General features: G+C 37.7%; 1 protein-coding gene across 1 annotated transcript in view; it reads left to right on the top strand.

Moving 5' to 3' along the window:
• The window catches only part of LOC127449162 (tomoregulin-2-like), a 100,017-nt gene that overhangs the window by 23,866 nt on the left and 60,322 nt on the right, over nucleotides 1-15,829 (top strand). Inside the window, exon 3 of the mRNA XM_051712398.1 lies at nucleotides 10,402-10,531. Coding sequence (XP_051568358.1) covers nucleotides 10,402-10,531 — 130 coding nt within the window. The remainder of the gene's footprint in view (nucleotides 1-10,401; nucleotides 10,532-15,829) is intronic.

The following is a 15,829-nucleotide window of genomic DNA, read 5'->3' as shown; positions in this document are numbered from 1 at the left end:
AAAGACTTTACTTAAAAACTTTAGACCTACACTACCGTTTAAAAGTTTATGATCTGTAAGATTTTTTAATGTTTTAAAAGAAGTCTCTTCTGCTCACCAAGGCTGCATTTATTTGATCCAAAATACAGCAAAAACAGTGATATTGTGAAATATTTTTACAATTTAAAATAACTGTTTTGTATTTTAATATATTGTCAAATGCAATTTATTCCTGTGATCAAAGCTGAATTTTCAGCATCATTACTGCAGTCTTCAGTGTCACATGATCCTTCAGAAATCATTCTAATATGCTGATTTTCTAATATGGGCATATTTACAGCACATTTTACACATTTACACCCGAACAGATATTTGCAAGCATAAGCTTTGTTGATGATAATGAGGCAGCATAAACTCTAGTTAAAATATAATCTAAACATTCATATTATTTTTATATCATATTACAAATCATATTTATATCATACAGCATACAATTTAAATACCTGCTTTAGCCGAAACAACATTTAAATGTAACAAAAACTTGCCTATTAGGACATATTTCAAATGTCAATACTCTGAATCCTGGCTGGCAAGTCTGGAAATAGTCCAGCTAGTAAAATATGTACATGTTTATATAAAATAGCATGTCAACAAATGTAAGTAAAACTAAATGACTTACTAATCCGGAATTGTATCCTCGGCTGGATCAAGTCGCTCTTCAAAATTTAAACGTTCATCGTCGGAGTCCCACTCTTCTTCTGAGGAAAATGTGAACTCTTCGTCACTATCCAGGACCATCTGTAGAGCTTCCTCACCTGTGTAGCATGCCATCTTCCAAATGCGCATTAAAGTGAATGAATCTGATGATGAAACTTGATGTTTTTTAAGGCATTGTTGTGGGGGCGTTTACCATTTTCATATTTGCATAGACTGCCTCAACACATTACCGTATGAATAGCGCGCTCTGTTGGTGGGTGGGATCACATTAGTCATAATGAGCTGAGCCAGGAGAAACTGAACATCGCTTTGTTTCATACAGATTACATTGCAGGAGAATATTTGTTTTAAATTTGAATTGTTTTAAAAGAAGACATATTAAGCTTTCTTTAGACATATGTTTCATGTTTGTGTGATAAGTATTCGCGGAGTTTCATTTCATTTTTGTGACGTGTTTCAGAAAGATGCTCGCGGAGACAGAGACGGCTGAAAACGCACCCTGTTTATTTTCTTTATTTTACAAAAGCACAAGGTTTTGTTGTTATTGTGAGTGTACACAAATAAAAGTAGACCCTTTATAGTTTCTAATGATGTCTTACACTTATCTGTATGCCCAAAAATGACGGAGTATTTAAAGTTGTTTCCACTGTTGTGCAGAAAATATCCAGCAGGACGCGCCGGCGCGTCCGTCGACCCCAGAGGGTTAAGTTCCTCACGCAGTGACAGACACACAAAAAGCACTTTCTATTCAGTAAATCTGACTCAATCTAGATGACTAAGCAGTTAATAGTTTAACTTTGGGGTTCAGGGTTTTCGTCGCCATGTTGATTGATTAACATTTGGATGTAATGCCCCTCCTCATGTAAGCAGTGGCAACTCCAGGATTTTTTTGTTAGGGGTGCTAAGGGAGGGGGGCTTAATGGTTCAGAGTGGGTGCTAATAAAATAGTAAAATTGTGTAATGAATGCATGAACTGCAGCTATAAACTCAACATGCAGTTTCAACCACCTAGCACTGTCCTAAAAAAGATGTGCTGTGCATTATTTTTTATCAGTGGTATTCCACTCTGCCCAGCTGAGGACATAGCCTCAAATTGTTTCCTGATGTTAGTAATATAGCTCATCTACTGCCAACTATGACACACCCAAATTTGTATTAAAACACACACATACACACACACACACACACACACAATAAATGCAGACATATGCACAACTGAAATAGGAAATTTTTTCCCATTTGATTACCTTTACCTGTAGTGTACGGCACTATTATCATCCATTCCTTCCCATTTTTTGGGCTTCTAACAGGTGTAGAGACTTTTTTTATGGGCAGACAGACAGCAGCAGAGGTGGGAGGGGACAGCAAGGGGGAAAGTTTTGCACAGGCTCAGAGCTGTGCGGAGAAAGTATGGCTGATTTTGACTGCGGAAATTAAAAATGATCTTGGTACTAGCTGCTTGTTTTTCATGACAGAAGAAGCACGAAGCACAGCTATGTCAGTTTCGCAAAACATTTAAGCTAAAACTGATAACTGGGACAAAAGGCATCCCGACTGTACCTCCATCAGGACGGGGGACTTGGCTCATAAAATTGGGACTGTCCTGGTTTTATCGGGATGTCTGGTCACAGCAATTAAACATATCATAGTTTAGATGCTAATAATAATTTCCTTAGGAAAAAGAGCTGGTATATTTGAATGCTTCCATTATGATAAGGTGACCAGATTTCTGAAATGAAAAACGGGGACATTTCAAGTTGAGTTGTCAATAGGTCATTGAAATTTCAGGTTACTAATTAAACAAATTGGATTTTATGTATTTTGACCATGGTGAATGTGGTTATGTGCTGAACTATGCACAGTAAGAAATTATTTTGGTTTAACTTAAAAAAGAAAGCAACATTGTTGCCTTAAAATTTTGAGTTCATTTAAAATACAATTTTATAATAAAATAAAAAAATAATAATTTGAATAAAAAGGTATAGTAAATAACAATTAGTGGGATTTTTTTAATTATTTTGTGGTGGACCAACAACTGGCTGATGACCTGAATGTGTTCTACTGTAGATTTGAAAGGCCCAATCTCATACCCCACACCTGCCCTGACCATCACTTCACACAAACACCAACACCTCCTGCATCCCCCCTCCTCCCCCCTCCTGCTACTCAACCTGCACTTAAGATCTGTGAAGATGATGTGTGCCGTGGCTTTCGAAAACAAAAGATAAGGAAAGCACAGGGTCCATATGGTGTTCACCTGCATGTCTTAGATCCTGTGCTAACCAGCTGGCCCCCCATCTTCACACTGATTTTCAATAGATCACTGGAGCAGTGTGAAGTTCTCTGCTGCTTCAAACGCTCAATCATCATTCCTGTCCCAAAAAAACAAAAATCACAAGACTTAATGACTATAGACTTGTCACCCTGACATCTGTGGTCATGAAGTCATTTGAGAGACTGGTGTTTGCCCACCTGAAGGACATCACTGGACCCTTTCTAGATCCCCTTCAATTTGCTTATCGAGCAAACAGGTCTGTGGATGACGCGGTCAACATGGGATTGCATCATATCTTGCAACATCTGGACAGACCAGGTACATATGCAAGGATCCTTTTTGTGGATTCAGTTTGGCTTACAACACCATCATCCCAGCTATACTCCGGAATAAATTACACCAACTCTCTGTTCCCACGTCTATCTGTCAGTGGATTACCAGCTTTCAGACGGACAGGCAGCAGCTTGTGAGACAGGGGAAATTCACTTCCAGCACCTGTATAATCAGCACTGGTGCCCCCCAGGGATGTGTGCTCTCCCCACTACTCTTCTCCCTCTACACCAGTGACTGCATCACCAAGGACACCACTGTCATCGGCCTCATCCTGCTCCTTGAAACAACCACACCGTCTTTTTCCAGAGCAGCCTGTATTTCTTCTGAGGTTACCTGTGGGTTTTTCTTTGTATCCCGAACAATTCTTCTGGCAGTTGTGGCTGAAAACTTTCTTGGTCTACCTGACCGTGGCTTGGTATCAAGAGATCCCCGAATTTTTCACTTCTTAAACAGTACTGACTGGCATTTTCAAGGCTTTGGATATCTTTTTATATCCTTTTCCATCTTTATAAAGTTCAATTACCTTGCTACGCAGGTCTTTTGACAGTTCTTTTCTGCTCCCCATGGCTCAGTATCTAGCCTGCTCAGTGCATCCATGTGAGAGCTAACAAACACATTGACTATTTATACACAGACACTAATTGCAATTTAAAAAGCCACAGGTGTGGTAAATTAACCCTTAATTGCCATTTAAACCTGTGTGTGTCACCTTGTGTGTCTGTAACAAGGCCAAACATTCAAGGGTATGTAAACTTTTGATCAGGGCCATTTGGGTGATTTCTGTTATCATTATGATTTAAAAAGGAGCCAAACAACTATGTGATAATAAATGGCTTCATATGATCACTATCCTTAAATAAAAGACAGTTTTTTTGCATGATCAGTCATATTTTCAAAAACAATGCACAACTGTATATGTATGTATACGTATATATGTATACATATATGTATATGTGTGTATGTATATATATGTGTGTATATATATATATATATATATATATATATATATATATATATATATATATGCGTGTGTATGTATGTGTGTGTGTGTGTGTGTGTGTGTGTGTATATATATTGTCTATTGTGTATTCTATATATACTTTTTTCTTTTCAATATTTATTTATTTTTTATTCAATTTTTAATTATTTTTTAAAAGTCTTGTTGCTGTTTTGTATTGTTGTGTACTGGAAGCTCCTGTCACCAAGACAAATTCCTTGTATGTGTAAGCATACTTGGCAATAAAGCTCATTCTGATTCTGATTCTTTGTCTCAATGAAATTCAAACACGGAGGTAAAGTTGACCATTTTAGTGGTCTAATAATAATAATAATAATAATAATAATAATAATAATAATAATTATTATTATTATTATTATTATTATTATTATTATTATTATACTGTTTTACCTAACTGTTTGTGTATCTCACATGGACCTGTTTTTCTTAATTACCAACTTTTATTTTGATCAAGTTTTATGCATTATGGTGTTCCTTTTCTCTCACTTGTTTCCCTGCCAGGTGCAATGCAATCTATGCTGTGATGTACTGACTTACTGTACATTTCTTTGCAGATATTTTATTATACATTTTTATTTATTTTTCCATGTTATTGATGTCATATTCTTCTTTGAAATTTATTTCGGGTATATGATAAAACTACAAATGAACAAATATGTGAGAAGGCACTTTCTTTATTCAGTGTGTGATATTACTAGTGCGGGAGGGAGGGAGGGAGGGAGAGGGGATGGTGGGCCGATAGCACTAATATACACAACACACACTGATTAAAGATGTTCATTTGCAGGGATTTATTTGACTACTTTTAACCAGCATGTTATAGTTTGTGTGGTCTGTGCAGGAATTCCAGCATTATGAAGGCCAAATTTTCAATACAATCCCGCGCCGAATTCAGAACCTGTTATAAAATACATAACAATATCATTTTATAAAATAAATAGCCAGTGTGTGCCTTACCTTGAAGTTTATAACAATGATGATAATTCTCTTCAATTGCCTGGCCCGACCAAGTAATCAGTGAAGGAAGATGAATGAATTGAAACTGCTATAGCGAGCAGCCCCCTCTGTTGATCAAAATAAACAACACATGATAGGCTTTGCTGCTCAGGCTAAGTTTCTTGCCATGTAATATAATTCACTATGCGGGCTGTTTTGAACGCTCTGGAAAAACAGGGACATTTCCGGGGACAGCTCCAGTCGGGGACAGACCAGAATACGGGGATGTCTGGTCACCCTACATTATAATCAATGAAGTTGATCATGCTGCAAGCGCGTGACTTGTGCAGCTTCTTCTTTATAATGGGAGCAATCTATAAGGCCAATTTTTAAGCACCTAAAGAAATATTCTGACTTAACTAGCCAGCTAGACTCTTCCTAGCAAACTTTCATGTAGTTAACACAAATTTTGTTCAGTGATAAAATGCGTGCTACATATCCTACAGTTGTTAGACTGCACATATCCAGCCGTCTCACTTCACTACTTCGCTTCCTAAACATCAGGCTCAAACGGGGGCTGTCAACTTGTGTTAATGTCCTCCTCTATTTTGAGGTGTGTATGAAGTCCGTGGTCTTTTGCTTCATATTAGATGTCATTATTTTGTGATCGATGTTGGTGATAAACTACCTGAGTACATAACCTAAATGACTCCACCCCCCTAACAAATATAACCAAGACCATAGAGTTTGTTTTATACATATACACTCACATTCTAATCTTATTAATATTTTTCAGGTTTTTAATAATTTATTTAAAAAATGTTTGATGAAGTGAGAGTAAAATCCATCTTTTTGAAATTCACCCACACACACATTCATCGTAAAGCATGGACAGAGGTCATCACCCTAATGAAGCGATATGAAAGACTGAGTGCTTTAGATCAGTAGTGCTGGTGATAGTTTCCATTACAAGCCACTAACATAGTAACAAAACACACTCGCACACACACACACACACACACACACACACACGGTGGTGCAGCTATCCTTATGAGGACTCTCCATAGACATAATGATTTTTATACTGTATGAACTATAGATTCTATCCCCTAACCCTAACCCTACCCCTAAACCTAACCCTCACAAAAAACTCTCTGCATTTTTACATTTTCAACAAAACATTGTTTAGTGTGTTTTTTTAAGCGATTTGAATTATGGGGACACTAGAAATGTCCTCATAAACCACATTTATAGCATAATACCCTTGTAATTACCAGTTTGTATCCTAAAACAATTTCCTCGTAAACCACCCAAACCCGACCACACACACACACACACACACACACACACACATGCTAACCAGTGTTTGCCTATCCCCTATACTTCCCCCCTCTCTTTCTCTTTCTCTCTCTCTCTCTCTCTGTCTCTCTCCCTTTTTCAACCCGTCGTTTACTGTGAGTAAATAGCTATGATTAATTCAGACGTCCTCTTCAAATGCATTTCTCACTGTATCTCAGTATACAGTGAGTTAGTGTGTGTGATTTGGGTTTGTATTGTGATATTTCTCTGGAGGTGTGTGGACACAGATATTTTCTCATACTCATTTAAAGTCTATTAAAGGTAGACAACATGCTCGGTTGTCATAAAGTACTGTTTTAATGGTACAAGAGGTTTCTTTCTCTTTTATTTAGGAGGTACAGTGTCCTCTTTAGGTACCCATTGGAACTGCATTTGTTTAACATTTTGAGTCCCCAACAAACACTCTTTGAAAGAATTTAATTGATAGTAAACCTATGATGAAACAGATGAGAGGTCTTTCTATATGTCCAGGATGTTTAGAGATTGTTTGGTGATTGAATTATGGTGGTACTAGATCCCCATTCATAGTCCCCACCAATTCAATTCAATGTTTCATTTAAATAGCTCTACTGATAATATAATTTGTAATAATGAGAAGAAAAAAAAAAGATGCATAAGCCCAGACTTTTGAACCCCGCTGTATATTTTGACTTGTCACCTCAGTGTGACTGAAAGTACATTGTTTCTGCAAAAATTACAGCATCTATAGATTTGGGCCTGAAACTGCTTGGAGATGAGACCATAGAAGATGCTTGGATTTGCCATTCTTTAGTACAGGAACAAAATATATGAGATATATGATTTTTGAGAGCAGTGACAGTAAATGGAAGAACAGGAAGACAGATTTTCTCTTAATGACATGTTTTAATATCCACGTCAAAAGAGGCTACTGGTTGAAAATACAGTATATAGTAAAACAGAAGTTACCATCTTTCCTTCCTCCTTATTCATCTTTCACCTTTTTTGTTTCTCGTCTTGTTTGAATGTGTCAAATTTACATCTCTCTCTCTCTGTGATCTCTTTTTCACTCATCACTCCATTCTGTCAGTCACTGCTCCTCTATAAGATGGATAGGAGCCAACACAGTGGAGAAAGTTTGATTTTTTGCATGAAACAGTTGCTGAGATTTCTTATTAGAATCAACACACAGTGGGTAAAAAAAAAATAAAATAAATTTAAACAACTAAACATGTCTGAAAGTCATTTGACATAATGTATTCGATAACTAGATTCAAAACCAAGTGGCATCAGCAAACTAATGTGAGACCTTTCTAAAAATTAACTTGTATGAAGTCAGTTCCCCTTAAAGTTCACACAGGTGTCTTAGCTGTAATGTACTGTTTATTGTGTCTTTTATGTTTACAAACTCTTATTTTGAATAGTACTGTTTATGGACTTTTATTTAGATTGTCTTGTGTTTCCTGTTTCCTGTGTTCCTGTCATTCCCTTGCCCAGGTGTTTCTAGTTTGTCATTAGTTTCATGTGTATTTAAGCCCTCATGTTTCCTGTGTTCCTTGTCTGGTCTTATCCTTCTCAGCTGTATCATCAGTGATTGTTCTTTAGTTGTTGTTTTTGTTATACTTCAGTTAATAAACACTGCTTTTGGATCCTGTCCTCTTCACTCTTTTCCCTAGTTTCACAGCTTGTTGCTCATCACTTGCCATCTCTGATTACACAAGACTCTTTACTCTTAGGTCATCCTTGACTCCTTGACAATTGCCCTGGAATCCTGGAAGTTTGGTTTCCCAGATTGTTACTCATCACTCTGTTATCTCCATTCCTGGGTCATCGCTTCTAATCCTTGACACTTACCCTGGACTCCTGGCAGTTTGTCTGCCTTCTGAGTCCCCATCGGTTCCACCCTCTGAGTCCCCGGGCCGTCTTGACCTCGCCTCTGAGTGCCTGGGCCACCTTGACCTCGCCCTCTGAGTCCCCAGCCACCTAGACATCGCCCTCTGAGTTTCCGGGCTGCCTTGACCTCACCCTCTGAGTCTCCTGGCCACCTTGACCTCGTCCTCTGAGTCCTCGTCCTGCCGACCAGTTCTTTCCCCAGCAGCAGCCGACGATCAACCCTTCTCCCCATTAGCCGAGCCTATTCCTTTCCCAGCGGCAGCCACCGTTCCTGTCCTTCCCTCTGTAGCCACCACCAAACCGTTCCTTTCCTTAGTGGTCGTCCCTTCAGCCCTTGGTCTCATGACTTGTCCAGTACCTCTGTCCATCTGGCCTGTTCTCTTTGGTCCTGCTACCCTGCCAAACTCCAAGTCCCCACCTGCTCCACCAGGCTTTGCTCCCTCGTCAGTCCCACCTGGCCTCGCTCTCCTGTCTGTAACATCCACGTCTGGCTACACTCCACCAGGGTCTCCTGCTACCTCATTGTCGCCAGGGTCTCCTGCTGCCTCGCTGTCATCAGGGTCTCCTGCTGCCTTGCTGTCTCCAGGGTGTCTTGCTGCCTCGCCATCGTCAAGGTCTCCTGGCTGTCCACCGGATCCCCCCTGGTCTCCAGCCTGCTCACCGGATCCCCCATGGTCTCTACCTTCTCCTGAACCCCCATTGTCTCCACCCTCTCCTGGTCCCTCATGTTGTCTTGCTCTGCCGGAACCCCCCCAGCCCCCGCACAGCAAGCCACCCTTAAGGGGGGTTAGAGTTAGGGTCAGCTCTGTAATGTATATAGTGTCTTTTTTGTTTACGAACTCTTATTTTGAATAGTACTCTCCATGGACTGTTATTTTGATTTTTCTGTGTTGCTGTCATTCCCTTTACCAGATGTTTCTAGGTTTTTCATTAGTTTTTAAATTAGTTATTGTTAGTAGATTTTTTTATGTTTTCACATGTTGTCTATCAAGTAAGTTAATGTTTCTTTTTTTTTTTTTTTTTTTTTTTTGCATGCTGATATCTTTGGTCTTTGGTCACCTGTAGATTCACCCATATGCTATATACACAAGTGTGTGTGTGCATGTAACCATATAACACATACTGTATGTCCATATCTATGGACAGTGCAGACAGTTTCACATCATCATATTCATTGTGTTTAAGTCACATTATAGCATTCAAACTTTTAAAGAGCCCCCCCACCCCATCCTGTGTTTCTGTCTGTTTCTCTCTCTCTCTCTCTCTCTCTCTCTCTCTCTCTCTCTCTCTCTCTCTCCATCGTTTTTCTTTGTCCTTCTCACTTTTTCTCTCTTTTGCCCTCCGGCCATTAGTCAGCATTTTTGTGTTTTCTTTGCTTGATTTTACAGTGTGTTTGCTGTGTGTCAGTTGTGTGTGTATGTGTGTGTATGGCCTCTTCTTTAATGGCTGATGTAAATAACCTCTCTGCTTCTGTGGGTTTGATATATGAGTGTGAAACTGGTTCACCTTCTCTGCTCTTGCCTCTGGGTCACCTGCTTCTTCTGGGCAAAACACCACAACTGGCAACAATGACACCAGTGGTCATGTGTTCTTCCCCCCTCGGCATTTGTGTGTGTGTGTGTGTGTGTGTGTGTGTGTGTGTGTGTGTGTGTGTGTGTGTGTGTGTGTGTGTGTGTGTGTGTGTGTGTGTGTGTGTGTGTGTGTGTGTGTGTGTGTGTGCGCGTGTGTTTGTGTGTGTTTTAGGTGTCATGGTCAGCTGTAATACCAGCCACTCTTTCACTCTTTGCTACCTGCATGCAGGTACATCTGAACCAGTGTCTCATCTTTCTGATTGCTGATGTAATTAAAGTTTGTCCTTATCTGATCTTGGCTATTAAACATTTACAACAGAAACATGCATCTGTGACACCTGTGACTCTCTCTCTCTTTACAGTGCAGCAGTGACTATGCTCCAGTGTGTGGATCTAATGGAGAAAGCTATGAGAACCACTGTCTCCTGCGCAAAGATGCCTGTAAACTCCAGACAGAGGTGCTGGTGGTGTCAGAGGGCGCCTGTCCTGTCGGTATGTCCAGGTCTTTTTAAGCCAAACGAACACTCTGAACTTCTCCAAAGCGCCAATTCAGCATGAATCTCACATTGATGACTTCCTTAAATATTGGCTCGACTCAATAAGTGATTTGTCATGAATAAAATCAATTTGAAATAAAAAATTTAAAAAGTGGAAACTTATTGTTTTAAAACCTTAATAATGTAAAGACTGTGTAAATATTAGCATAAAAATGGAAATTAATATTTACAAAATCTTTGGCTAATGAAATCTAAAGGTTGTGTAAATGTTAGGAAGAATTGTCTGAAAATAATGTTAATGGAAAATACTAATCTTATTAATATTTGAAAAGGGTTCTCACAGTGTTTCAAACTATTCTTAGGGGTTCACTCAGTATGCGTTTTTGCATTAAAAGTGTTAGAGTGCAACGGAATTCAACAGATGGCATGTTTATAGCCACATTAACTCAATATACTCAGAATGTATATCCCACCCCCAGAGTCATCCGATTGGTCAATTATTTTGAAAACTGACTGCTGTGCATCAAAAGTTAAACTATTTTTACATAGATCAACAATTGAAAAATGGTCTGTTCTTATGCTAAATGCAAATAATAAAATGCAGTTCATTTTTTTAATCACGCATAATTAAGATGCACAATTCCCATATATTTTGTTGATGTCAAAGGCTGTGATAAAATGTTAAACAATTTAACAATTAAACTGTAATTCGCTGCAAATTCATCTGTCACTTGGTAGAATCTAGCTAAATTAGGCAGATGCCAACATGGAGAGATTGCGTGACATACCATCATCGAAAACCATGAACAAGACAATAAATAAATAAATAAATAAAATATGACCCAGACTACCTCAAAATCAGGTTCACCTGCAGTGAGGATAAACATGGTTTGTGCCATAGTTTATTTTGTGCTGTGAATTGGGCATATGCTGTTTATTGTATTATTAATAAATTTCAATGTTTAATTTTAAGGACATTTTTACTACAATATTTAAAATAAACAATTTTGGTACTGTGCTGGGTCCCCACTTGATATCCAATGTACAATCTGGACATCAGTACAATAGCAAATCAGTTGAGAACCACGGTGCAAGTCCACCAGTTAACCAGTATCAGACCTGCAATGACCAGCCTAAACAAACAAGGACCAATATGAAAATTCAGCTGGGATTTTCAACAAAACTACTCAACATTGAAACATTACAAATCAACGTTCCTAAACGTACGTAAACTGATAACTTTACGTAACGTAAAACATAACTTTACGTAACGTTAATAAGTCCAGTTCACTCAACCAAAATTTTATGTTTGGAAAATTTTTAAAAACATTTATTTGTTTGCTGGGAACATTTGTGTCCCTTAGCTTTATAGGTCAATAGCCAATATCTGCCATTCCTAAGAATTTGTAGTAACATTATTAGTCATATTTTCCATTATGATTGTAATTTATCAGTGGTTAGGATTAAAACAAGCCATTCATATGTGCTAAATCTTTGCCAGTAAGCTGCAACACATTCAAAGATAAATATAATTGTGAACTCCTATTAGCAGGGAGCAGTGATATGACCACGTGCCCCAACGCCCACAGGCGCAACATTCCACAGCATAACACCCAGCGGGTCTCTATTTAGCATGTTCAATCTGAAAGATGCCGGCCACCTAAGTGCTGACTTGTGGTGGTACTCGGGTTTCTAGAGCCACACCACGGAGGTGTTAATGGTGGTTATGAACTAAAGTAATGGTCATTCACTAACAGCTTATGACTGTGAGAGTGATGACTGCACCTGGTGCTGGGTGAAATACAGGGTGGACACAGTTGGTTTTGAATGTTAAAGCTGACAGTTGTTGAACTGGCGATGTAGCAACGACGCATAGCAACATTAGAATGTTAGAATTACGGATAAAATTACCAGATATTGTTATTGAATAGTCATAAATCTGAAAGGTTTATATTTAAACAAAAACAAAAAAATATTTTACACCATGACCCAACACGTGTGATCGTGACAACAAAATGAGTTTTTGTCAAAACGAGCTAACTGCCTGCTTTCATGAAGTATTGCGAAACACTGTATGTATGCAGTAGGGATGCCGCAGTGTGAGTTTTTGACAGTTAGATTACCGCCTGAGAAAAAAAATCACGGTTAATCGGTTTTACAATTATTTGCAAATTTTCCAAATATACGTACAACAGCACAAAATGCATATATCACAATTAAACATGTTAGTGGATGTATTTCTGAGGGATATATGGACACTAAGAGCAGCCCTACTAAAGAAAAACGGATAAATACACAAAAAATAAATAGGTGGTATATAGAGATGCTCCAATCTAGGGCACGGCACTGCTTACAGTAGTTGCATCCCGTGCTCAGTGATGTGCTTCAATGTAACCAGAGTGCTTCAGAAGTGCATAAATGTAAGATTATTGTGGGTACGCAACATAGTTCACGGCATCCAAAAGTTTTTTTCTTCTGTCACCAACAGTTTACTATTGCAATCCATTGTCTGTCAGACACCCCAACATAAAGAATCAGCAACAGACTTCATAAAAATACTGTCCACAACACCTCACGAATAAACCTTTTGACTATGAATTATAACGAGAGCATTGCTTACAGCAGGCGATTTAAAGTTCTATAATAACTAAGTTGACATTTGTTAAATGCGGTGAATTTGTACACAAGCAATGCTTTAAATAATGACGATGATTTAAGATGCAATTTTTCAAAGTTTACTCGCTGATAGTAACTGCACGTAAATACACTGCATGCTGTCACCACGAATAAACATTTTAAAAGTTGCATCTTTTAATTCATCACTTTAAAATTACCACAGCTAAAATATTAAACTTACTAGTTTGTTGTTGGATGACTATTGGAGATCCTGTTCCATTTGTAGGATGTGTTTCTTTCTATGACTTTTGTCTACATGTTTCACATCCGTCATCTTCAGTCAGTCATTTAAATGCTCCCAAACAGCTGATTTAACATTTTGGTGGATTTGAGTCTGGATCGAATTCCTCTGTTAAATTTTGGAGTTTGTAATTAGTAGCCCCAGTTTCACGTGAATTGAAAGTTCACGTTCAGTCTGCAGCACCTGGCCCAGCACCACGCAGACACCGTCCGTAACCATAGTAACAGATCCAGTACCCACACATGCACAAGAGTTTTTCACATTTAGGCTTACAAAACCTAATGAAAAACTCTTTTATATTCTATATTATTTATGCATTATATAATATTTCGGCACGTGTAAATTAAGCATTTCACGGTTTTAACTGTGGATTCTAAATCTTTACGTTTAAATTAACCGTGACATTTTTAATCGCATTTAATAGTAAAACCGTATGATGTGGAGCTAGATTAATGACAGAAAGATTTGAATTTCGTAAATCTGAATTCTAGTCATGTGGCATTTAACAAAATATAACTGTTTTTGTGGCGTATTTTATAGATTTGTATTTTTTAACATCAGATTTTGTTCTGAATTTTTAGAAGTAAATTTAGCTGTAAATATTCATACTATAAAGGGTTTCAGAAAAGTCGAACAGAGCATTTTGGCCATTCACAGAGCAACTACAATTTTCTGGCATGGGTGAGGCTGCAATAGGTCACAATTCGAGGCTAACGGAGAAGATTAACTGCACCAAGGTAAGTGTATCTAAAACTTTATTTAGATTTATACAAATTATATTTATGTTAGGTTAGCATTCTCCTCATGTGAGACATTTGTCTATGTTCTTTAAGTGGTCTCTGGTATTTTTATTAGAATAAAATATATTTATTATGGAAATGGTTATCATGCGTAGCATTTAGCATCACATATAAAGCTATAAGTAACATTTTCCAGAATCCACATCAGATTGCAACTGGGTGTTATTTCAAACACTGAAAAAATGCTCTTAAATGTCATACATGGTCGTTTAGCTTATATGCTGAAATAAGCTGTGTAGCCCTTGCATGCATCCGTAACTAGGTGCGATTACATGTGATGAATTTTGTCAAGAGACTAAAAATTGTATTTTTTATAGAAAGGCTTTTGATTCAAAGGCAAAAAGTGAGAAAAGAACATAGGCAAATGTCTCATGCGAAGAGAACCCACTACTTTTCCTTGGAACCTAACGTCACTTCTAAAAAATTAAAAACACAAAATCTGCTGTTTAAAAATATGCAAAAAATTAAATTAAATTAAAAAATGTAAATGCCACATGTCCACAATTCAAATGTATGAAATTAAATTTTGTTAAACGTCATGTTTAGAATTCAAATTTACAAATTTCTAATTCAAAACTATAAAATACGCCATGGTAAATTCAATTTTGTTAAATGCCATGTCTAAAATTCTAATTCAAAACTTTTTGCCATTAATCTAGCTCTATACTCTCCCTACACTTCTAAATTACTTATTTCTACATATGTCTGAATATTTTGCAATAAACTTCTTAATTTGAATTCAATTATTTGATTATATTGCTTCAAAGTTTGTAATGTTGCGATTCATCTTGGAGCTGGTTTGTTTGGTTCATAGCTTATGGAGAAAATGAAAGAAAAAATCTCCTAAAACCTAGACTGCTGCAAAAAGTGAGTGGTTACTTGTGTGCTCGATATTTGTGCTAGATAGCCCGGCCCAAATTTAAATTTTATTCGTCCACAATGCTAAAACATCAATTCTGTTCTGATTGGCTGTGTTGCATCCCACAGCATTTTCGCTTTCAGTGTGAACAGATAACTTTTCAGTGGAAATGTGTTGCATCCAGAAGTGTACAGTATTTGAGTTCACCCAAAAAAAGTTCTGTTATCATTTAGTCACCTTCGTGTTGTTCCAAACCCATAAGAATTTCTTTCTTCCTTGAAACACAAAAACAAATGTTAGGCAGAATGTTAGCCTCAGGCACCATTCACATTCATTGTATGGAAAAAGATTTTCCAAGTGTTTCAAGGAATGGCTTGAGTCAAGTGCGATTTAGTTGTCAAGCAACATAAGAATATAAGATGTGTAAATGGCCTGTACGCAAGACATTAGAAGGCAAAAGAAATATAGACCATTTGTGTCTTACGGTATGTTGCTCAGTAACTGTGTCCTTCTTGAATGTCAGGTATACTTCTATGACACGCTCTTTGAAATACGTGTGGTAATTTGGATGTAGGCGCCATTAAATTAGAAAGAATGGAAGTGTAATTCATCATATTCATCTACTGACACACAGCAGCATGGCAAGCATTAGCTGCAATGGTCAGAGTCATAATTTTATCAATATAATTCCAGAGTTTAGAAATGCACTTTGATAGC

This window comes from Myxocyprinus asiaticus, chromosome 12 (genome assembly GCF_019703515.2).
Source record: "Myxocyprinus asiaticus isolate MX2 ecotype Aquarium Trade chromosome 12, UBuf_Myxa_2, whole genome shotgun sequence".
In the NCBI taxonomy this organism is placed as follows: domain Eukaryota; kingdom Metazoa; phylum Chordata; class Actinopteri; order Cypriniformes; family Catostomidae; genus Myxocyprinus; species Myxocyprinus asiaticus.
The sequence above is the reverse complement of the archived record's forward strand: the minus strand, read 5'-3'. Positions and strand labels throughout refer to the sequence as shown.